The sequence below is a fragment of the Mesoplodon bidens genome, assembly GCF_964165515.1.
Source record: "Mesoplodon bidens genome assembly, chromosome: 4".
NCBI lineage: Eukaryota > Metazoa > Chordata > Mammalia > Artiodactyla > Ziphiidae > Mesoplodon > Mesoplodon bidens.
In genome coordinates this window covers 76,807,508-76,832,156 of record NC_138160.1, presented here as the reverse complement: position 1 = coordinate 76,832,156, position 24,649 = coordinate 76,807,508, and the positions used below count along the sequence as shown (strand labels likewise).

The following is a 24,649-nucleotide window of genomic DNA, read 5'->3' as shown; positions in this document are numbered from 1 at the left end:
CAGTTCTTGTGGCTTCTGTCCTTGGTGGTGTGGGTGTCCTGTAGAAGCAAGTGCCCTTTGTCCTGGTAACCACTGCCTTGTGCCACCAAGTGAACCAGCAGATAAACAACGTGTGTGAGCTTGAAATTGTTGCTGCTTCACTTTAACTCTCCAAATTTCCCACAGAAGTCTCCCTTTTGTACCATTCGAACTAGAGACACACAGATTGAAAAGGAATTCTGGGAAATGTAGTTCAACCTAGCCAAATTGCCACATTACGGAGCCTCCACAGTTCATCGCTTGTCAACTTGGCACTCATATACATCTCCTTAAACCAGACAATCTCCAAATGAAGACATTAATGAAGTCTTGCTTCCACCTAACATGATACAACTATCCCGTGTACAATCGAAAATACACTAAAAAGGAGGATACAGGGCTTCCCTGGTGGCGCAGTGGTTGAGAGTCCGCCTGCCGATGCAGGGGACACGGGTTCGTGCCCCTATCCCGGAAGATCCCACATGCCGTGGAGCGGCTGGGCCCGCGAGCCATGGCCGCGGAGCCTGTGTGTCCGGAGCCTGTGCTCCGCAACGGGAGAGGCCACAGCAGTGAGAGGCCCGCGTACAGCAAAAAAAAAAAAAAAAAAAAGAGGATACAAAGCCCATTTTTTGTCCTTGGCTGATAGTTCATTCTTCTCATCTTTGGTATCCTATAGTTTAAATACTGAGGGATAAAGCTAATTATTATTGACACATCTTACATGAGATGTTAAGGGAGTAAGAGAGAAGAAAACAAAAATATTTTGTATATATATTCATATCAAAATGAGGAAATACTCATAACTATTACATTCCTCATTTTTGCAACTGGTCAGGTAGCTGTAGCTGGTATGTATAACTACCTTCATTCCATATTCTCTTTGCTTTCAGCAAGCACCTCAACTGGTCATGGTCTCTTGCCTGGTGGGATGACCTGTATCTTCATTCCTGAAGGGTCTGGGCTATTAGCAATCCTGCCTGACTTACATTATTGTAGTTTTCTATTGACATGAATCACAGAAAACATTAACAGATGACCCAGAGTATTTCCTGCACTACAGACACTCCTATTTACCCCCATTGTGTAGTAGCAACTCAATTTTTCCTTAGTAATCAGGATCAATCACCCTAGCCAATATAGTAACACTCTCTGTTGCTTGTTAATCCAGTGGTATAAGGATTCCAAAGTGGCAAGATGGCAGTTTCAGCTTTCAGTTCAGTGGAATCGTTGTGACACCTCATGGAAGCATTCCTCCATATGGAACCTTTAGACCAACAGAGCCTAAAGTCATGGGAATGGGAAGCAGTTCTTTTGCTAGTAGATCCCTAAGGGTAATGAGAAGAGAATCCAGCCCCATTTCTACTCCTCATTCCTAGATCTGGGAGAAACATCACAGTGTATTAAAGGCTGATTTAGAGCACATAACGCATCTGGGAGGACATTGTCTCAGCTCTACAAGGTGTTGTCACCTAACCAGGCACCGTAACTGACTGTTCAAAAAGTCATTCCAGGGCTTCCCTGGTGGCGCAGTGGTTGGGAGTCCGCCTGCTGATGCGGGGGACGCGGGTTCGTGCCCTGGTCCAGGAGGATCCCGCGTGCTGCAGAGCGGCTGGGCCCGTGGGCCATGGCCGCTGAGCCTGCACGTCTGGAGCCTGTGCTCCACAACAGGAGAGGCCACAACAGTGAGAGGCCCGCGTACCGCAAAATAAATAAATAAATAAATGAAAGTCATTCCACCATTCTATCAAGCCTACTGCTTAAGAATAATGGGGAGCATGGTAACACCAGTGAATGCTGGCAGATCTCAGGCTCTTTCTTGTCCCCTCGCTTGCTCCCTCTGACGGAAGCCAGCTGCCATGTTGTGAGCTGCTCATGCAGAGGCCTATGTGGCAAGGAATTGGTGTCTCTGGCTGAGAGCCAGTGAGGATCTGAAGCCTGCCAACAGCCACGAGAGTGACCTTGGAAAAGGATCCCCTCCCAGTTGAGCCTTGAGATGACTGCAACCTCAGCCAACACCTTGACTGTGGCCTTGTGAGAGGCCCTGAGCCAGTCATCCAGCTAAGTCACACTCAGATCCAGGACCCTCAGATGCTGGGACTGATAAATGTGTTTCGTTTTAAGCTGTGAATTTGGGAGACGACTTGTTCCACAGCAGTAGATAATTAATACAACAGGCTTACTTCAACTCTGGTGGTCGCCCAAGCCTAAGCAGAAAGAAACCTTAACTTTTTTTGAGACTAAAGCTTTGTAAGGTGCTTCTTATCTCTGATACCTTAGGGTTTAAGAGCAACTCTTTCAAAAAAAAGGCACTAAAAAGTTCTTTGAAGACAATTTATTTCTACCCTTTCTCTTCCACTACCTCATTAGACTTTGTGGTACAGTTTACCAGAGATAAGATATTTTCTTCTTTATCACACTCATTTGATCTTATACTAAGTCGTCAGCTCTTCTCTGAGCTTATACTTAAGCTTATACTATTCAGCTCTTCTCTTACCAAATTTTTCTTAGAACAGAACTTGCTACTTTCTGTAACCTTCTATTTTCTGTGGGTGTTTATTCCAACAAATTTAGCTTAAATCAGAAGGAGATTTCATGTACACTCCGCAGCATACACAGTTGTCCCCCACTTTATGAAGGCTTACTTTATGCCACTTCACTTTTATGAAAGACCTGCATTAGTACCTGTTTCCATTAACAGAAGGAAATCCAAAGAGGATTTTTGCTTTTAGGAAGAAAGGCGAAAGCAAAAATAGCATTCAGCATTTGTTTTCAGGGAGCCGTTATAGAGGCAGCAAGTACCCTGAGCTGCAAGAGTGACACCACTAAGCTCCTCCTCTAGGAACTACACTCTGCATCTCAACATCAAGTTGCCATAGCTTAACTGTGCATGTAAACATCTGTGCCTTATCTCGATTTATTTTGGGCATCCACTAGCAAGAGTGCCCTAAAGTAGTTGCTTCTTCACTTTACATCATTTTGGCTTACGAAAGGTTTCACAGGAGTTACTCTACTTTCAGATAGTAGGGGAAACCTGCATCCATTTATTCCTCAAATATTTATTGAGCAATTATTATGTTCCAGGTACTGTTCTGGAAGCTGGGGACATAGCAGTGAACAATAGCTTATAATGACTTTTTTTCCCCAAAAAAACTGTTGCCTGGCCCTTTGCCAGTGGGTAGTTTGCTCCTTTGGAATTTGGCATCAACACTAGGTTGCATCAATTGAGAGAACAGTTAGGGCCAGTACCCCCAGCATTTTCCATACCTACTTATAGAAATTGAACAGGTTTTCAATCAAAATCAGCAATTTCCCTCAGAGTCCTCAAAAAATGTTGAACATTTTTTATGACATGATCAACATTATTATGACATGATAAAATGGAATTTTAAAGAAGATTAACTTAGTTAATGAATAAAAAACAGGAGCAAGAAGCCGGAGGCAGTAGACTCAGCAGGATGTGACAATAAAGCCAGTATATGTGGTTGATGGTGTGAACTGGAGTGGTGGCAGTAGGAACAGAGAGGATAGGAGAGCTGTGACAAATATGACTTGGGAAGAATCTATACTCCTTGATGATAAACAGATTGAATGTGGAAGCTAAGGGGAGGGAGAAGACAATGATAAGCTCCAATGAAAAGTAACTGGGATAATGAAAATGTCATTACCAGAAGTACAGGGGAGCTGGAGGGGGAAATCAATTATGGGCAAGAAATGATGAAATTGTTTTATGACCTACTTAATTGAGATAATGATAGTTGAGGTGATGGCAGGAAATTCAAGTAGAAATGGCAAATGTTGTTTAAGTACCTTTGAAAGACTTGAAATTCTCTGATTAATAATCCTGTTACTATAATTTAAACTGGTAAGATTATTTGAAATTTTCAACGTGTACTGACCACAGGTTAGTAATGGATGTCCAGACTATCCATTCAATTTAGTGAAGGCTTTTTTTTTTCCAGATTTCTAAATTATGAAGTTTTTTTTCTTGTTATAATTTGCTTTTTATCTTTTGACTAGACGTTTCATGGTCAAAGCAATGAAATTACCTGTAAAAATACATACTCATTTAATATTGTATTTTTTCCTTTATTACTAAATATGTTTCCCTTTACCCCAAAAATAGATCTAATGCTCATAAAAGCTCTATTTTATGAATGTTGTTTACCTATGCATATGTATTTTAAAAGCAGGTATAATAAAATTTTTAAATTGTACTTAAAATACACTGATAATTATTTTCAGTACAGTCACATTGTTTTTATTTTTCTTTTGAAAGCAACTGTAATACTTGACAACTCCACACTTAAGAATTGTCAGCATTGTATCTTATATTGTACTTAAAATGAAGTCTGACTTTTCAGTTATTATAACATATAGTGAACGGTGGATATTTGAGGGATCTTGAATACGTGCCAAGTGACTGGTTCCCCCACTTTATTTTAATAGTATTTCGTACTAGTGAAAATCAACGCATTGAAAACGTTATTCAGAGAAACATATAATAGGTTAATAGGATATATGTTTATTGTATAACCCACATTTTGGTTGTTTATGTTTATTATAAAATGGCAACAGCAAATATCTGCCTCACTTACAGAAATGTTATGAAATGTTACAAGGACAATTTTTTAGTATCTGGAGGGATAGTTTAGGTTCATCAGGAGGAAGGCACTGTGAAAATGTAATGTGGCACTATATATTCTCATTAGTCATTTTAGAATTTAAAACTGTCATTTGTTTAAAAACAATTATTAATTATTTTAATCCTGTAGAAATGGAAAAAGCACTTACAGAAATATTTTCCCTTCCATTTTCTTGTCTCCAATTCTATTTTTAAATAGCAAATAACTTAGTTATTCATGTTTTCCTATGTTCTCTGGTAAGAGTCACAAAACCGTAGTCACAGAAAGACAGAAAATATAATGGAGAAATCAAAAGGAAGACTAATAGTCAAAAGAAAAATGTTCAGTAGGACATAGAAATCAGGAGACAAAGCTGAAAGAAACTAGGGTAGCAGTAAAGATGAAATTAGAAATGATCTTATATGGTGTGTTGCTTCCGCAAAATAGCAAATATAATTTTTAACTGTGTATGAGCAGACATTCTTCTGGGTGAAAGGAAAGCAAAATATAAATGTCTGAAAGCAGACAAGGTTATAGAGCACTGATATCTTCTGACTTCTTACAAGTCTGGACACAGCTTGCTTCGGCTGGCCTATGACTGACAGTCCACTCTGCCAGGTGGGTTCTAACTGGGCCTAGGTGTGGGTAAGTACTGCTACTCAGGCCCAAATACTTTCAGCCCCCTCCGAATGTGCTCCTTCCCTGCCTGTCTGGGTATATGCTTTCAGTCTGCATGCATTCATTCAACAAGAATTCAGTGTGGACCAGACATTGCTGCAGGTGCCAGGGACATAGCAGTGAATTACAGCAGATAATGGTCCCACCATGGAGCTTACATTCTAGTAGGTGATACAGACAGTAATAAACAAGATAAGTAAGGAGAGTATATATGTAGTATGTTAGATAGTGGTCATCGGTAGGAGAAATAGAAAACAAGAAGAAAGGACCTGAAGTGGGTGTATGTGGAGGGGAGGATTCGAATTTTTAGGAAGGTGGCCAGGGAAGGCCTCTCTGAGAAGATGACACTTCTAGGACGTTCCTTCTAGTCTTGATCTTCTACCATTTCCCACTGGTAAAGACAGTACATATTTGCCTATTTGACTTTAGAGATCCTTTTCCTAGACTTCAGGGTATCTACTTAGGTCTGAAATCTTCGCCCTTACGTGCTCCCTGCAGTCTCTTGTTCTGGGTTCTTGAAAACCTGACCTTCTCATCGGATCCACTTTACCAGTCCTCTAAGGTTTATGGTAACCGTAAAGCATAGTTAGCAGAAAGCTATTAAAGTTATTCCACTCTTCCTTAAGCAACATGTACAGAAAAGTATAACATTTGTATGGCACTCTGGACATAAGCAACCTTGACATAAGAGAAGGTTGCTTATGTCCAGAGTTGAATGGACAGAGCCCCTCCTGGCTGACCTGAAGGGTGAGAGGATCAGTATTTTCACATACCTGTGACCCTTTTGTACCAGGCACACAGGATGGAAAGCTCTTTCCACCTACCATTAAGGAAATACCTGAACCTAGATTCATTAAAACTATGCGGACTAGGTGTCTGATTCCTGTCAATATATTCCCTCCCCAAACTTGTATCCATCTCAGTTTTTCTTGCCTTTGTCATGGCTTGAGATAGCTTTTTCTTTTTTATTTCAGCTTACTTAGAACCCTTGATGTAAATCTGTGTAAAATTTAGAAAATTAAAAGTATAAATGGTTAAAAAAAAAAAAGAAGAAGAAGAAAAGAAAAGGGGAGGGCTTCCCTGGTGGCGCAGTGGTTGAGAGTCCGCCTGCCGATGCAGGGGACGCGGGTTCGTGCCCCGGTCCGGGAGGATCCCACATGCTGGGGAGCGGCTGGGCCCGTGAGCCATGGCCGCGGAGCCTGTGCTCCGCAACGGGAGAGGCCACAACAGTGAGAAGCCCGCGTACCGCAAAAAAAAAAAAAAAAAAAAGAATTAAACTTGAAAACTTACTGTATTTAGATGATCCTGTCTTATTCTGGATATAGAAGGGGGCCGTTAATGGAACCCTAATTTTTCTTTGCTTAAATAATCCAGACTGTTTACACTGACTAAAATACTGAATATTTGCTAAATATTCACTTCACTTTATTGCTGAAAACATATCTTGAGGAAATGACACTAAGGAGTTATATCTTTTCTTTATTAGTGAATAATCACTTCCTTCTAAAGTTACCAATGAAACATCAACGGTAATTGCTTCTAGAATGTGGTATCATTCACAATGTGTAGACAAACTGAGTTGTCTAGTATGTTTTTAGACATAGCTCAAATTAATTAGGTAATTGAAAATCTATACTTTGCCTTGTAAACAGACTTTAAAATTCAGGACATCTTAGCATATATGATACTGTACCACTTTTGACTACATGTACTGCTCAAGAATTCTAGCACTCTTTCTTCCATTCAAAGGGTATACATTCTTATTCTTTAAGTGGTGTTTTCATTAACTAAATAGCACTTTTCAGGCAGTTTTTGTTCATTACTGTAGCTGTTATTCATAGGTTAGTTTCCCTATTCATTGTTCTGTGCTACCTTATAATTATTAGTTAATATTAGGGATGAGTGTTCTGAAAGTTGACCACTAGAAATTCTTGTGTTTTCAGCAAATTATTCATTGTAATTAGCTGGAATCAAGCACTTTGGGGAAATAACTGATCAGATACTCTTTTAAAATAATCTAACTATATGAATGATATTTATGTAGATCACCAATATTTGCCCTGATTATATATATGTACTTAATTAGGTCCAATATTATCCTGTGATTTTGACTTTTCCAGTGTTCCAGTAATCACAGTGAAAAGTAGTCTCATTCCAGAAATCTCACTTAAAAAAAAAATTAAAAATAGCCACCATGTTTTTTACAGCTTTCTGAACCAATTTGTGAAAAATTCGTCAAAGAATTTGGCAGTAAAGGTGGCAACTCTCCTTTTACTGAGCTAACTTTTCCCTTTAAAGATAAAAAGTTTTTAATTATTTTGGAATGCTTTTGGATAAATAACCAAATAATATGAATTTATATTTGTACTTGAAAATTGTTTAAGTTACGAGTAAATTTGTGAGAGATATTATTTTTACAGTCCGCATAGCAGTGTCTCATGGCTCTTAGTGCTATGTCCCTAGTTGTTGGAAAAGTAAGTCAGGACCAGTGATACCTAAGACAGAGATCTTCATTCTTTTTAAACAGATATTAAGTATTGATCTCCCCTCCCATGGCTGTCTGTGCTTCACTTGTCCTCTTTTTCTCCTTTCCTCTGTCAGCTGTCTGGGTCAGTGCTCTGGATGGCTCTCCCTGGGTCTGTATATTGCCCTCAGACTCTCTCTCTGTCATCTCGTTCAGTCTCTATGGTGGTTCTTTTCTTGTAATTTTTGTCTTCTGTGTCTCCCTGGCTTTATTGTCCCCCACCTGGAGACTCTTTGTCCTACAGCCTATGGAATCACATCTCCCCCAGCCCACCATCTCTGCCTGCCCCTTCCTGACCTGTGTGGTTTGCCTGGGTCCACTGCCCCTCACTTCTCTTTGACCAGCTGTGTGATATGTGCCTCCCATCTACACCCTCCCTGCCTGCTCTGTCTTGTCGCAGACAGACATCAAGTCACCAGTGATAAATCTGTCTGCTGGCAAAAATACCCCCAAAACATACCCCTTCAGAGAAACTGCATTGCTTTCTAGTAGTGATTCAGAACTTCTAAACTAAACATTCTGTGTTACTGAAATGAAAATGCAAAAGAGAACATTAGGCACCATAGATAGGTCAAGTATTTACCATTTGTAAAATCCTAAGATGTTCTAAGTTGATTATCAGCACTTTAAAGCAGGGGTATATTTTTAAAAGATTTTGTCTCATCATAGTTCTTAAAATATTGTCCTTTAAAGGAAAATAGTTTCATTTAATGAAAAATATTTTAAAGATAATTTGATCAATGACTTCAGCTTTTAGGTATTAACGTTGGTTTAACTGATATATGATATCTAAATATTCTTTGAGAACTGGTACTAGTATTTCCATTCATATTATCTCTATCATAATACCCCTTCAACCATACATACTTCACCCCAAGTATTCAATATGTTATACCAATAAATAAAGAAATCGTGTACCAGCTAGTTTATGCATGTTTTGAATAATCTCATGGTACAATCCTTGACAAAATTCAGTTATTTTATATAATTTCTTAATTTCTAAAGTATTATAGAAGTTACTTGTTTAAAATTTTGGGCAAATAAACCTATATATCATTTTAGGCTTTGTATAGCAATGATCTTTATAAATGAGACTTTTGTAAGATACCCTAAATTGAAATTTTCTAATAACTTTCTAAAATCAATACTGGCTTAGAGATTCTTTTGTTTTTAGCTAGTTTCAGACATTTTAAAAGAGCAAAGTGAATTTTTTCTTTTAATTTCCTTTTAATAAATTGCCTTTAAAGAAATTGAGTCTTCTTTCCATTTTAATTTGTGTGGCAAAGTAGCCACACCTTTCCTGCTTAGTTTCCAGAAGGATAGTGATTAAATTTAAAATAAGACATTGTTAATTTAAGACCACAGGTACAAATGATTAAATATAACCAATATGTGGGAAAGCTATTTGTGGAACTAGATGATATGCAGGTTGAATTTTATAATAAAAAGTATAGTTTTCCATAACCATTGTAGTTTAGATTTTTATAGCACTTCTCTTTTGAAGGAATAATCCCTCAGCATTATTTGGTTTTACTTTTCTTCAGAAATAATATCAAGCATATAAAATCAACACTGGCAGCAAAGCTTAAATTTTAGAAAATCCAAATTTAATTATTTTTACCAATTAATTAGTTTTTGACTTAATTAATTTCCCCTAAAATTAGAGCCTAATCCCATGTCTTACTTCAAACTTGAGTTATTCTTGGTTCTCTTGGGGTAAGAAACTAACTGTAAATATTTATTCCTTAATTGTACAAAGATTTATTGAGTACTTAATATGTACTAGGCACTAGTTTAGACTCTAAAGATTGCTAGAGGGGCTTCCCTGGTGGTGCAGTGGTTGAGAGTCCGCCTGCCAATGCAGGGGACACGGGTTCGAGCCCTGGTCCGGGAAGATCCCACATGCCGCGGAGCAGCTAAGCCCGTGCGCCACAACTACTGAGCCTGCACTCTAGAGCCCATGAGCCACAACTACTGAGCCCGCGAGCCACAACTACTGAAGTCCGCGTGCCTAGAGCCCGTGCTCTGCAACAAGAGAAGCCACCGCAATGAGGAGCCTGCACACTGCAACGAAGAGTAGCCTCCGCTCTCCGTAACTAGAGAAAGCCCGCACACAGCAACGAAGACCCAACGCAGCCAAAAATTAAATAAATAAATAGATAAATAAGATTGCTAGATATCACTCTTGCCCCTCAAGGAACTCACAGTCTCCTAGGAAAAAAGCCTTTTGTCCATTGCAGAGATTCTCTTGGTTCCTAATCACAGGTTGATCATTGAAATAGGTGAGGTGAAGAGGAAGGTTAAGGACTTATGAACTCCTTCAGGACCCAAATGTAACTCTTAGTTCACTAACAGCTTACTTTATTAAATGGTACCCCACTACTATCTAAGAGCTAGTGCATCTTCTCAAAGTGTCCACCTTCCTTCCCTACTATTATAAGACCCTGACTTTTTACTCTAGCTATATGTTTCAAATGAATGTGTTACTTGTCATTTCAAACTCTTTAATGGTATTAAGTCAGCATTTATGAAGAAGAGCTTTAGAATTAACATGACTGTGAGAAATTTGTATCCTCCCAAATGTGTGGAGAATTAATTCTATAATATGGCCAGACGAAGATCTACAATCATACTCTATAAAATGAGGATAATACCAGTACAGTCTTGCTGGGTTATGGTCAGAATTAAGTGAAATAATCCATACAGGACTGTTAAAATAGTACCTGGCATATGGTTACAACTCAATGAATACAGGTGGTCCTCGCTTTGCACCGTTCTAATATACACAAATTTCAGTTACCATAGTTTAGTTAAATAACACCAACCCCCCCAAAACAAGGTTCAAAATTTCAGTTACCACAGTATATTAACTATTAGTAATTGCATTAAGTACAACTCTCTATGTAAATAACAGATGCATATCATGATCAATTACCAATTATATCCCTTTTTTCAAAATCTGTCACTGACCAAACACTGCATATCTGTTATTCAGTTCATACACAGTAGCACTATCTGTATTTATAAAAATGGATGGTCAGGGGGCTTCCCTGGTGGCGCAGTGGTTGAGAGTCCTCCTGCCGAGGCAGGGGACACAGGTTCATGCCCCGGTCCGGGAAGATCCCACATGCCACGGAGCGGCTAGGCCCGTGAGCCATGGCCGCTAAGCCTGTGCGTCCAGAGCCTGTGCTCCGCAATGGCAGAGGCCACAACAGTGAGAGGCCTGCGTACCGCAAAAAAAAAAAAAAAAAAAGGATGGTCGGAAGAGAGATCTGGCCAACAAAGATGAAAGTGAAGAAAACACATGAAATGTTGGAAGTGAAATTGGAAAGCACTGTGATGAAAAGATGAAGATGTCCCAGAGGAAGTAATACTGGCAAAAAAAAAACACTTCACATCAAATGAACTCTCAGAGATATTTCATGACATTGGAAGATTGAAGGGTAAAATGTTGGAAGCTGATCCACACTTAGGAGTGTGAAAGTTAGCCAAGGCATAGAAAAGATTTGCTTGAACTATATCATAAGTTATATGACAAGAAAGCAAGCACTATTCAAACTACTCTTAATAAGTTTTTTACAAAGAAATAAAGCATCTTAATTCTCATTGTTTCTAATGTTTTAAAGTGTAATGTACTAAATACAATTAGTCTTACGCTTTTTTTTCATTCCCCGACCCTATTCATTTTTAGCTGACAGTAAGAAAACTTTTAATGTTTTGACAAAAATAAAGGTCATGGAACAACCGTAGGTTTTTTTCATTGATTATTATGATCACTTTGCCTGATTTCAGCTTGTATGGTCCTCTGTATAGTCCCACACTACCGTGCAAAGCAAGAACTTCCTATTATTATTATTAGAAATTATTTTACCCAACAATCAAGTACCATAGTTTTAGAGAAATTGTTCTTTGCTTTTCAATATTTGAGAATTAAAAACTTTCTGTCATTTCTCTCCTGCTTCTTTCTATTTTCTAGATTATCTAAGTCCTGATTCTAGTTATGTCTCGTCATAGTCTCAGAGCCTCCCAGTACATCTTCTGCAGAAGTACAGGCTTTAAACTCCTCAATTTTCCGATTCTTCAGCATTCTCCCTATTTCACTCTTCCAATTTACTTAAATTCCACACTGACCCTTTCCCTTTCACTCTCCTTCCTGTTAGTGTCCTATTCTTCCATACTCTCCCTGAAAGCCTATCAGCTCTTTCACACATTGTCTTCCTTTCAAATGACCCCTGCCCTAGAACATATCCTTATGAGAAACTTCTATAAATTCATCAGTTTCTTCCTTGTGTTTCATCTACTTTTCTGTCAATCATAAAAGACAAGTGTCATTCTTGAATTTAAATTATTACAAGAAATTCTACCACTCTATTTGGTTTACTTCAGTTCATAGTTTCTTAGAGAGATTCCAGGGACATTCACAGAGGCCCCAAACTTAATGATGGTAATGGCACCAAAATCAACTAATTTGGAATCTCCTTAACAAAAAATAATTCTCACAGCACCTAAAAGAATTGCATACTATAAACAAAAATTCTGTTCTACTTCTCATTTACTTCTCTGAGCCCATGTCACATCCTAAATTACTGGTTTCATTGGTCATAAGCTGTCATTTCTGTTAGGTGTATTTTACTGTGCAGTGTAATAGAAAATTTTTTCACTAAACAAGTTGTGTATCTCCTGCTTAAAAGTGTAAGCAGAGTACAAATTTGAATGCAGAAGACGGTGGCTGCGCCCTGACTAGAGTAATCAATGTGAGAACGTCCTTAAAGCTTTTCTTCTGTAACAAGGGCAAACTCAGCTAAAAAGTTTGTTTAAATCCTGCTTGGCATAACAAGAACCATTCAACTTTATCTACTTATGACTATCTTTGAATACACCTGACTCATCACCATAATGCCTTTCAACTCAGCCCTGCTCAACTCAACCACTCTTCCTGCCTTATACAGATATTGTAAATCTTTAAGGCTTCTGATGAAGGCGGTAGGGTTTTTATACTTAGTATTATTTTATGGCACAGGAAGTTCATAGGTCATGAATATCACAGATCTACAAAATAAAATGGAAAGGTTTTTCTCTCTATACTCTAAAGCTCTTTGTAGTCTGATTATGTGGGTTGTGTCATATTTGTGTCACGAGCTGTTATTTCTAAGCAGCAATTATATCACAGCAGAGTCATTTTTTACAATAACAAAAAGAACAGCAACAAAATGAAGTAACAACAACAACAAAAAGTCCTTCATCATCTTAATCTGAAATTAAGAAAATCAAGGAAATTTTATGTTGGCAATATGCTACATTCTAGTTTTTCTCTATGTATTTTATAAGTAAAAGCATGTCGTTATTCACACATAGCTGTCCTGTCTTACCTCCTTTACAGAACAGTGCTATTTTATCTATTTTGAGAATTTATCTCATAGAGTAATAAATTATTCTTTCCAGTGATGACACTGATGTGACTAACTCTTTTTCCATATTGTTACAACTTTAATGTTCTTACTGTATGTACCTTATCTACATTTACCAAGTTTTCTTAACAGCCTAACTTATCTCCAATGTCTCACTTTGTCTTTCTTTTAAATTAATTTTTATGGGAATATAGTTGCTTTACAATGTTGTGTTTCTACGGTACAGCAGGATGAATCAGTTATACAGACACACATAGCCCCTCTTTTTTGGATTTCCTTCCCATTTAGGTCATCACAGTGCATTAAGTAGAGTTCCCTGTGGTATACAGTATGTTCTCATTAGTTATACGTTTTATACTTAGTAACAATAGTGTATATATGTCAATCCCAATCAGCCAGTTCCTCCCTCCCCACCCCCTTTCCCCCTTGGTATCCATACATTTGTTCTCTATATCTGTGTCTCTATTTCTGCTTTGCAAATAAGATGATCTATACCATTTTTCCAGAGTCCACATATATGCGTTAATATACGCTACGTGTTTTTCTCTTTCTGACTTCCCTCTGTATGACAGTCTCTAGGTCCCTCCACGTTTCTACAAATAACCCAATTTCATTCCTTTTTATGGCTGAGTAATAATCCATTGTATATGTGTACCACATCTTCTTTATCCATTCCTCTGTTGATGGACATTTAGGTTGCTTCCATGTCCTGGCTATTGTAAATAGTGCTGCCGTGAACATTGGGGTGCATGTATCTTTTTTTTTTTTTTTTTTTTTTTGCGGTACGCAGGCCTCTCACTGTTGTGGCCTCTCCCGTTGCGGAGCACAGGCTCCGGACGCACAGGCTCAGCGGCCATGGCTCACGGGCCCAGCTGCTCCGCGGCATGTGGGATCCTCCCGGACCGGGGCACGAACCTGTGTTCCCTGAATCAGCAGGCGGACTCTCAACAACTGCGCCACCAGGGAAGCCCCTACATGCCCGCCTGCACCGCCATCTCAGCCCAGTGGGGGGCGGGGCTCGAGGGCGAGGCTAGTGGCTGTTGTGAAGCCTCGAGAGCCGTCCGTTCCTACCAGACTGCCTGCTCAGGAACGGTCTTACCCCATGGCCGGACACAGGCCCTCAAACTTCCCCGTGCTGGGTGCTGTGTGGGGACAGGCCCGCAGGGCCAGTGCCGGTGCCGGTTGACACTCCGATCAGGTTGAGCACCCAGGCGGCCCCCGGCAGGCTGATGGTCTGGCCAGGGGTCAGGCCGGGGATGTGCCCAGGCCCTGAGGTGTGGGCGCTGTCCCCAGGTCCCCCGCCGTGCGAATTCCTGGACGGGATGATGCCTTGCCGGCCCCGGGTCGGAGCTGGCGAGGTGAGCGCTTGGTTCCCAAGACACCCTGAGGTCGCCTTCCCCGGTCCCTGCATCGTCCCGCAGTGCATCCGGATGCTGGCGCTGCCAGAAGACGTCTCGGCCGTAGAGAAGGAGATGGAACAGTTGGCCAAGGAGCTGAAGTAGAAGAGGATGACCCTGGGGTACTCTCAGGCCGACGTGGGGCTGCTCATGGGGGCTCTTTTTGGAATGGCGCTGAGCAAGACGACCATCTGCCGCTTCGAGGACCAGGAGTTGAGCCTCACCAACATGTGGAAGCTGCGACCGCTGCTGAAGATGTGGCTGGAGCAAGTGGACATGGAGAACCTTCTGGGCTTATGCAAAATGGAAACGATCCTGCAGCAGGCTGGGAAGCGCAGACGGGCATACAGGGAGAGGCGCATCGGAAACAGCCTGGAGAAACTCTTTCTGCAGTGCCAGCAGCCCACACCCCAGCAGATCAGCTGCATCACTGGGTGGCTCCGGCTGCAGAAGGACTTGGTCCACGGTTCCATAACCGGAGCAGGATGGGCAGTCGGCCAAGCAATGATTTCTCCCCACTGGCGGAGGTGGGGACTGTCGGACCTCCTCTCCCAAGAGGACCAGTGTGCTTTCCCCTGACATCGGGACTCCATTTCTGTTCCCCCCATTATGGGGGACCCTACTTTACACCGTTGTACCCCTGCCCCTTTCACTGCGGGAGGAACCCTTCTCTCTGCCCCAGCCACCACCCTGAGCCTCCCCAGGCTTTCCAGCTGAGGGGCCTGCCTTTCTGGGGAGGGCCAACCCAGGGAAACGGGTCCCTGGGGTTCATTTAAAGGCTTTTAGCATTAAGTCCTCCATTAGTTGTCCAAAGAAGTTAAGAATACGTAAGGGAGAGGGAGGGAGCTCTTTAGGAAAATTTGGGGAGGGAGTTTGAAGTTTACTGCTGTGTTGTTTTTCCCTTTGTTCTTCCCTAGCATTGGCTTTAAGGTACATTCCAAAACATAGATGGTTTTGGATATTTTGTTTCTCTCTGTTTATTAATTGAAAAGTAATTGTGTCTTCTTATTCCTAGTGGTTATCAGTAAACATAGGGATATTCTTATGAACACAATATTGAGTGAAAAACTCAGGTCACAGAAGACTATGTCAGTGTATTATTTCTATCAAAACCAAGCAGAACTTTGTGTGAACACAAAGTCCAAGATAATCGTTGCCTCCAGGGAAAGGTTTGAGGATGGGACAGGAAAAGAGTACATAGAGCCTACCCAGAGCCCTTGTTGAAACACAAAGAGTTTGCCTGTTCTCCCCTTTTTCTTGAAAGATGTGTTCTTTCCTAATTCACTTTTCAGCTCCATTTGGTTTATTCCCTGGGAATTTCCCTTACTTTCTTTTGAGCTCAGAAATGCTTTGTAGAGGATATTTGTGATAGTTGATCCAACTATCCAACTCCCTGGTGGCTTTTGCAGTGGTGCATCTTAAATCACTTTTCCAATCTCTTCCATGAAATTGGTCTTTTCCAGTTTTCTACTTCTACATTGGTCAATATGGGTCATCGTATACTAAACAGAAGTCATTCCCTCTTTGTTTTCACACCTGCTGCCGTACACCTCCATGTAATATTTATGGTTTTATAATTCTATCACCATATATTATATCTGAGTTTATGTATTCTTTTTGCTTACTAATCTTGTCCATTTTTTTCTCTACTTTTTTCCTTAATCAGTCTTACAAAGAATTTATCTACAGGTATTTTCAAATAACAAATTTTTTATTTTTAATCCTATTTACTGTTTTTATTTCCTAATTATTTAATTTTGGGTTTATTTTTATTAATTGCTTTTTTCTAGTTTCTTCTGGTTTCTTCCAATGTGTATTTCTTCCTCTCGTCAATATCTGAAAATAGAGCACCGTCAAGACACATAGGTTAGTGAAAATGGAGCCAAACTTCAAAAAACCACGAGTATGTTGTCAGTGGGTAACAGTGTCATATGTCAGAGATCAAATAACATAAATCAAGTAAGCTATATCATTTCATTTACAAAGATGTCACGGGTACATGTCTTAGAACAATTTCAGGGGAGGAGTTAGTAGAGGCAGGTTCCAAACAACAGTCCAAAGTCTTCATATTTGACAGATTTTCCCCTACCTCAGTTAAAAACATAAATTCCAACCACTCACTCAATGGGATCTTTACCATCATTCTGAAAATTTCTGTATCAAATGTTTCCTTTATCTTGTATTTCCTTTTGACAAGGCAGGTGTTCTCAACCTGAAGATGCCAAACCTCTTTGAGGTATAAGCAGAATAGCGTGTTTGTACATATGTGCATTTTCTTCAAAGATGGTGATGGTAGCCTTCATCACATTTTCAATAGGGACCATGACTCTGTAGATCTACGATTTTAGAATTTAAGCAACACCTTCCCATTGACCATCTTACTTTTGAGAGTTTTCCCTTGAAAACTATAGGTAATTCCTGGTTTTCTTCAAGTCTGTATTTTCTTGGTATCTCTAGCCAGTACACTATAAAGGCCCTGAATCAGTTCTTACATAAGTCTTTCAAATTCAGACCAAATACTGTATTGATTATTGCCTTTGTTGTTCTTGTGCTTTTATCATTCCTTGGCACTTTAATTAGATTCTTATCATAAAGAACAATTTCTCCCTTCCCTAGAAGTTATCCTACTTCTTGTCTAAGAAAACTTGAGGTGTTAGGAGATTCCTCCTTATTCCAATACATTATCCTGCTCTTAAAATAGCATCTGTTTTCTATTATTTCATATTTTTAAAATGTGTGTAGTATACGTCATTGTTTATTATACTAAAACTGTGTCATAGGGATTTATTTTTCAGCATAGCCACTTTTGTTTATGACTTTCTTCTAGAAATAGTCTTACTAAACAGTACTGATATCCTTGGCAGAATCCATTTATGAATTCTTTTTAGGGTACAAAACTGTATTATCTATGTAGAACAATGTTTTTACAATGAAAACTACAATTCCATTCGAATAAAATCCTAGTGGGATATGGGAGTATTACTTGACAAAGTGATTCTAAACTGAAAGAATGAAACTTAGGGAAATATGGAAATTTTGAAGGTAAAGCGTTAGGGCCTTGTTCTACCAGATGTTATGAAACTACAATAATTTGAACACAGTGTTGTGGTCGTGATGAACAAAATAAAAGAAACAAGTATTTGGCTATTCCATCTGTGGTCATGTAAATTGGTACAACCTTCATGGAAGGCTGTTGGGTAATTCATATGAGAAGTTTTTAAAATGTGCTTTTCCTTTGGCCCATCATTTCAACTTTTAAATAATGTTTATAAGAAAATAATTGTTATATGTATGCAAAAATTTAGTGATAAGGGTGGTACCACAGCATTTTTAAAAAATTTTAACAATGAAAAGTTAGAAACAACGTTCAATAAAGGATTAAATAAATAAAAAGGAACGCCATATAGGGTAAAAACTGACAAACAGTTCAGAAAAGATTGTTGAATGAAGCAAAACAATTTATTAAACTTTATGTTGTCATTTTTTATTTTTTAAGGAGAAAGGTATATTATAGGAAAAAATATATATAATAGGTATTACTGGTGAATTTTTAAAAATTTGCTGTATGTATTATACAGTTTAAAAATCCAAGAAATATATCTAAACAAAGACTCCAGAAAATCCAGGATTCCTAAAAATATTCATTCCTCTAGTCTTTCTTGTCTCTAAATGGTCATTTCTCATTATAAAACAATATTTTAGAATAATAAATATGGCCTTTTCATTTTTAGTCAGATTTGTAGTTTCTGTAAAAGAAAGGCAATTCTCTAAATGGAGGAGTATTGGGACATATCATTTGGAAAGGCATTGCTAAAAATCAGGGTTTTTTAAATCAGATATCCATTAATGTTAAAGAGCTGTAGTGTAGCTCAGTGAATGAAGATACCTGCCATATGTCTGTTTTCCTGCACAACATGGTAATTTACAATTACAATTAGAGTGTTTATATACCTCAGTGTAGTTAACCTACATTTAGAATATGATATAAGCCCCAATCATTGTCATGTTCCTGGATGTTTACTTTTCAATTTAAAAAAAGTATTTGAAAATTCAAAATCCTGGTTTTATCACGGTAGAATTCTCCCTACTTGTCATGTTTGAAGAAACTAAATGAATATAAATGAGATCTGTGGATTTTTAGATTTGAAGGGAGTCCGTTCCTGTGATTACAGCCCCAGCCAATTGAAAGATGAACTGTCATGAAGTAAATCTACCCCAATACCCAGTAGAATCCTTAAAACAAGGCTTTAACATTATCGTGGTTACACCAGTGAAGAGAAACATGACAAGAAGCTTTAGGAGTCTGTATGGTTTACCTCAGGGGCTGCCTCCAGAAAAGAACCCAGCGGGTAGGTATGTTGGGCTGCTGCTCTGCCACCTCACTTTTTAGCTGTGAGCCTTGTTGTGAATTCTCCTAACGGCAAAATCAGCTACTTTGGCACTGAACTTGCGTTTTTTAGGTTTCCTTGCCCCAGCTTCCAGCAAAATTCGAAATGCAAACCAACTTCACTTATCGCTATTGACTCTTCTACTGCCTGCCTGCCAAAGACTATGGTCAGAAAAGGAAAAATTGAGGCCTTCCATTGATTTTAAAATCAATGTTCTCTTCTAAATCTGTACAAACTGTTTAACATATCATTTCTTCTTTGCCAAAGGAGTAACTCTATTGTTTAATAATTAGTGCTCCTTCTGGGGTGCATGGTATAGGCCTTCTTTTAGAACTGGCCAGGGCAGTGTATAAGATGCATTAAGTTGAATTGTTGTCTTAGAATGGATGATAATGCTCCTGGAACAGCTGTAAAACTTTAGATATCATTGACTGAGTAGTGGGCAAATCTTAACATACACCTTTTTACTGAAAGAGAATTAGTTTCAATATATCACATATTAGTTAGCTAGGGCTGCCATAACAAAGTACTGTAGCTTGGGTGGCTCAAAGAATAGAAATTTATTTTCTCACAGTTCTGGATGCTAGAAGTCTGAAATCAAGGTGTTGCAGAGTTGCTTCCTTCTGAGGACTATCAGGGAAGGATCTCTGTTTCAGGCTTGTAAACAGCCTCCTTTTCCCTGTCTCTTGACATTGTCTCCCCTTGTACATATCTGTGTCCTAATTCCCTCCTCTTAGAAGGACACCAGTCATTGGATTAGGGCTGCCCTACTGACCTCATTTTAACTTAGATATCTCTGTAAAGATCCTATCTCCAAATAAGGTCACCTTTGGGGGTACTAGGGATTAGGACTTCAACATATACAGTTTTGTGGGATAAAATTCAGCTCGTAACACCAACCTAATTAAAATTTAAGCTAGATTCAATTATTTGTTAATGTAGCCATTCAACAAATATTAATTGAGTACCTTATATAGCAGGTTGTGCCCTCGGCGCTTAAGATGCAATGGTGACCAAAACAGGCTCATTCTGACGTTCAGGGTGCTTAAAGTATGCTGAGGTGTCCACGTTAAACAAATAAGCATGTGATGACAACTCATGATAAATATGATGGGGTGTCAGGTATCAGGGGTCTTCATTTAGATTTAGAGTTATAGTCCTCCTGTTACATGAGTATTGCCTCTGATAACATCAGTTGTTAACAAATATTGTAAGCCAGAGGAAGTATGGCCCCATAGCCAAGGCATAGTTTGGATGACAGGCTTTTCTGGGTGCAAATCTCAGCTCAGTAACCTACCATCTCTGTTACTTGAAATGACTTCTTTCAGCCTCAGTGTCTCATCTGTGAAATATGTCTAGCAATCCACAGGGTGAGAGAGTTGATAAACAAATAAAATTAGGTTATATAAAAAGAAACCCCTAGGACTTCCCTTTTATACAGTAGCCACCCTATAAGTTTTCTCTCCATTGTGTTTTCACTGTACCTTGTCTGGGCTTTATTTATAGCTCATAAATCGCTCTTTTGCATCCTAGGAAGTTTCACACAGTGAAATCGTGCTCATCGATCAATAGCCAAAAGTGAATAAATGAAAGAACAGAAAAAAACAATAGTCTCAGTTGCTAGAAAACATACTATCTAACATTGGGAAATGACTTTTGGAATTGTAATAATTGGAAGGCAATTATAAAGTTCATTTCCTTAGCTGTCAAATAACAACTAGGTAAGGGAACAAAGGTTTTGATGTGAAGGATTTAGATAAAGACTTTCTGAAAACCCATATAATGTTATATAATTGAAAGGAATGATCTCTGAAGTTGTTTGTAGCCTATAATAATTGTATGAGTCTCCATGAATAAGAACAAAACAATGTACCACAGATTGAATATGGAGGCCACAAGGATGTAGAGTATGGGAATGGACAGAAGACATTGTTCCTCATACTGTGATCACCACTTAAACCTTTCCTTCCTGATCTCCTGCTGTGGTCGCAGTTGTCTCCCAAATGCAAGCCCAGTCCCGCCTTCATTCATACTGTTTCTTCATTGAACTCTAGCTTTTCTGTCCAAAGCCTACTATATTAGTTTGCTAGGGCTGCCATAACAAAGTACCACCGATTGGGTGGCTTAAGGAACAGAAATGTATTGGCCCACAGTTCTGGTGACTCCAAGTCCAAGATTAAGGTATGGGTAGGGTCGGTTCTTTCCAGGGCTGGGAGGGTAGGATATGTTCCAGGCCTCTCTCCTTGGCTTGTAGGTGGCTATCTTCTCTTTATTGTCTCTTTACATTGTCTTTCCTCTATACATTTTTCTGTGTTCAACTTTCCCCCTTTTATAAGGACACAAGTCATATTGGATTAGAGCCTACCCTAATGACCTTATTGTAATTTGATTACCTTTGTAAAGACCCTATCTCCAAATAATGTCATATTCTGAGGTACTGGGGTTTAGTACTTCAAGGTATAAATTAGGGGGGGAACCCAATTCAACCTGTGACATCTACCACTCCTGATAGACAATATAGGTCGTGCTCTGGGGGGAGGATGTAGGAACCCAGAGAGACTTGTTTATTTTTTCTTGCAAAGGAGTTAAATGAGAGGCGTGTGATGGAAAGGCAAGAGCATTAGCCGTGGAGCCAGGCAGGCCCAGATCTGCGTTCTGTCTCTAGGTCATTCACATAGGTAATATCACCAATCCAGGGTAACTCATCAGAAAATTTCAAGAAAAATAACATTTTTTCCCTCCCAACAAATGACTTTATGGGCTGAAGAATTACAGTAGCTACTTATTTCTATCTATTTTAGGAGCACAACAATTGTACTTTTATCAGTGAGATTGAATGGCTTTATCTTAGGGAGAAAATTTTGTATATTTTGATAAAGATATGATTCTTACTTTCCCCAGAAAAATTGCTGTGAGCCTATTGAGAAAGCCCCGTCACTTTCTGCTAAGCATTGCCAGCCATTAATTTCTTCAAGCTAATGTAACAGGACAGTCAAGTGACTTGCCTTTAATTTGTTGTGATTGTGTTATATTTATGAAAAGCAGAGCTAAAACAGCTGATAGCAAGTGTTTAGACACTGGTTGTTTTCATAAATGGTTTTAAGAGCATTGCTAAATCTAAGTAGACACTGAGTAAGTTTTCTCAGTGTGCGAAATGTAAATCATTCTTTCTGTAATCATAAGTCATTAAATGCATGCAAATGTTATAAATGATTACCACATTTCAAACATATTTTTATGGTACCAGTCTGCTTGCTAAATATGTATTACCTTTGAGGTTTAAACTAAAGAGGTGGGAAAAGACTTACCATACAGGAATTTATTATGTTGTTCTTTTCTCTCCTAAAAAGGCAATCATACCAACACCATAGGTAGAAAAGAATGTTTTTGCTTCTGTGTCACATCATTAAAGTAGTGAATCTAATGCTGTAAATTTTTGTCTTCTGGGCCAAGAAATTTTAAGTAAAATACTAACAAGAATGTTATGCCTTTAAATGAGAAGTGAAAGAATCTTTATCCTTTTTGTTTGAGTTTCCAGAAATGACACACTCCATAAAAAAAATTGTTTCATTTTTATTTTTAAACGGAGTTTCTTTCATTAGTCAGTAAACAGTTTATTTGGTGAACATTCTCTGAGCACATATATACACCATGTGAACATTTAGGAAACAGAAGGTGCTTGAATTTGTGAGATTTAAATATTTTCTCACAGTTGATCCAGTGATACTGCGATAGAAATAAAACCACATGTAAATGAAATACCGCTTTCTACTGAAAAGCACATATAAATTTTCTATCATTGTTTTAATGAGGGCAACAATGATTCCATTTACTCAGTGGAACATCTTATAAATCATTAGCATGTTTACCTCCATATGCATTCTAAGACTCACCCATAAAACTCTACCTGTCCTAATCACAAATATGCATGTACATTAAATTATATTATCTGACTGCACATATTTTATACTGCTAATATTCTTGCAAATATTATTAAATTTTTAAAGTATAAATAAAGCAATGATTTGGTTTCTCACTTGCTCTTCTAAAAAACATGTGCATATACCTACTAATACTCATATTTTAAATACATTATGTAAAATATGAGCTATGTAGATCAAAGGTGCTACACCAGAACATGGCAAGCAAAAGGAATAATGCTCAGCATCCAGCTTTGGTCCATCTCCCAGAAATCTTTGCTGTGGCCCCAAACCAACTCCTGTTTTTCCTCCACTTCTACATCCTCACATTCTTATAAGTATAGGGTATAGTAATTCTTATTATACCCTATACTTCCTTGGTGGTTAAATGTCTACTAAGCACCTGTTAAGGGCTAGGCACTAAAGATCAGAATTAGACAAGGTACACATAGGTTGAGTAGAGAAAAGGAGTGAGAAAAATCAAGGATCACCTCATCCATGGCCAGGGTTAGAGGAAAGGACAAAAGAACAACCCAGAGGAAGGAGCACATAACTCAGCGGGGGGTACCTGTCCCATTAAGAACAGGGACCACTGGAGCCAAGTAAGACTTGAAAGAAAACTAGGAGTTGTTAAGTGGAGGGTGTGAGAAGAGGGATGGGGGAGACCAAAAGTCAAGAATGGGAGAAAAAAGTGAAAGGACTTGCTTTTGACTAGAAATCGAGGCTGTGATTAGTTATTGCAATTGAGAGTTAAATGCAGTGGCTAAAATTCTGATAGCCATAGCAAAAAGTTACATAGTTCTCAGTACGTGAAGCTAATTACATGAATCTTTCAAAATGCATTGAGAAAAATATTTTCTCAACATTAAATTTAAAGATGAATATATCAATCTTAAGGAGACATTGAACAACACAAGAGATAATCTCTTTAATTTGTTGTGATTGTGTTATATTTATGAATTTCATAAAACTGTTGATTTGTTGTTGTCATTTAAGACACACAATCATTCTTCAGGTGACTGGTTCTTATATTGACTTAGAGCAAATAGCCTAAGTCTTAATACTAAGATCCAAGGTTCTGAAGGCCTTTCTTCCAGGAAATAAAATAATTTTGTGCTGGCATAAAGCTTCCAGATGGTTTGCCTTTGTACTACTGAAAAATTAATGGTTGGCAGATCCACTGTCCTATTCTTCTCAAGAGTCATTGTCTCCACTAGGCTTTTGACACAAAGGTGTTAATCAGAACCTTTATGTTTATTGCAATATCGTAAGAAACACAGGGACGAGTTTAACTGAAAAAACCATCAGACACCAAAGGTAGTGTCTTAAGTTAGTAGCCTAGTTGCCTGTGTGCGAAAAAAAAAAAAAAAAAAAAAAAAATCTGATGAGAAACCTTGTTGACTGTCATGGAACATGGTCATTCTGTCCCTGCCCATGGCTCCAGATGCAAGAGAGTGCCTGGCATGATACCAGGGACAGAGATCAGTAAGCGTGCATAACAAGCAACTGACTTAAGATAAATCATCAATTCATCTGTGTTTTTTGTTTTTTTGTTTTTTTAATCTTTATTGGAGTATAATTGCTTTACAATGGTGTGTTAGTTTCTGCTTTATAACAAAGTGAATCAGTTATACATATACATATATTCCCATATCTCTTCCCTCTTGCATCTCCCTCCCTCCCACCCTCCCTAT

At 38.7% G+C, this 24,649-nt stretch overlaps 2 protein-coding genes across 8 annotated transcripts in view; both read left to right on the top strand.

The window, feature by feature from the left end:
• Nucleotides 1–24,649, top strand: part of ARB2A (ARB2 cotranscriptional regulator A) — a 451,132-nt gene that overhangs the window by 295,388 nt on the left and 131,095 nt on the right. The window lies entirely within an intron of this gene.
• POU5F2 (POU domain class 5, transcription factor 2) lies at nucleotides 13,901–15,560 on the top strand. The gene is given in 4 exon segments (XM_081233586.1): nucleotides 13,901–14,394; nucleotides 14,396–14,749; nucleotides 14,753–15,110; nucleotides 15,113–15,560. Coding segments are annotated over 4 exon segments (1,065 nt in total). The 5' UTR covers nucleotides 13,901–14,352; the 3' UTR covers nucleotides 15,424–15,560.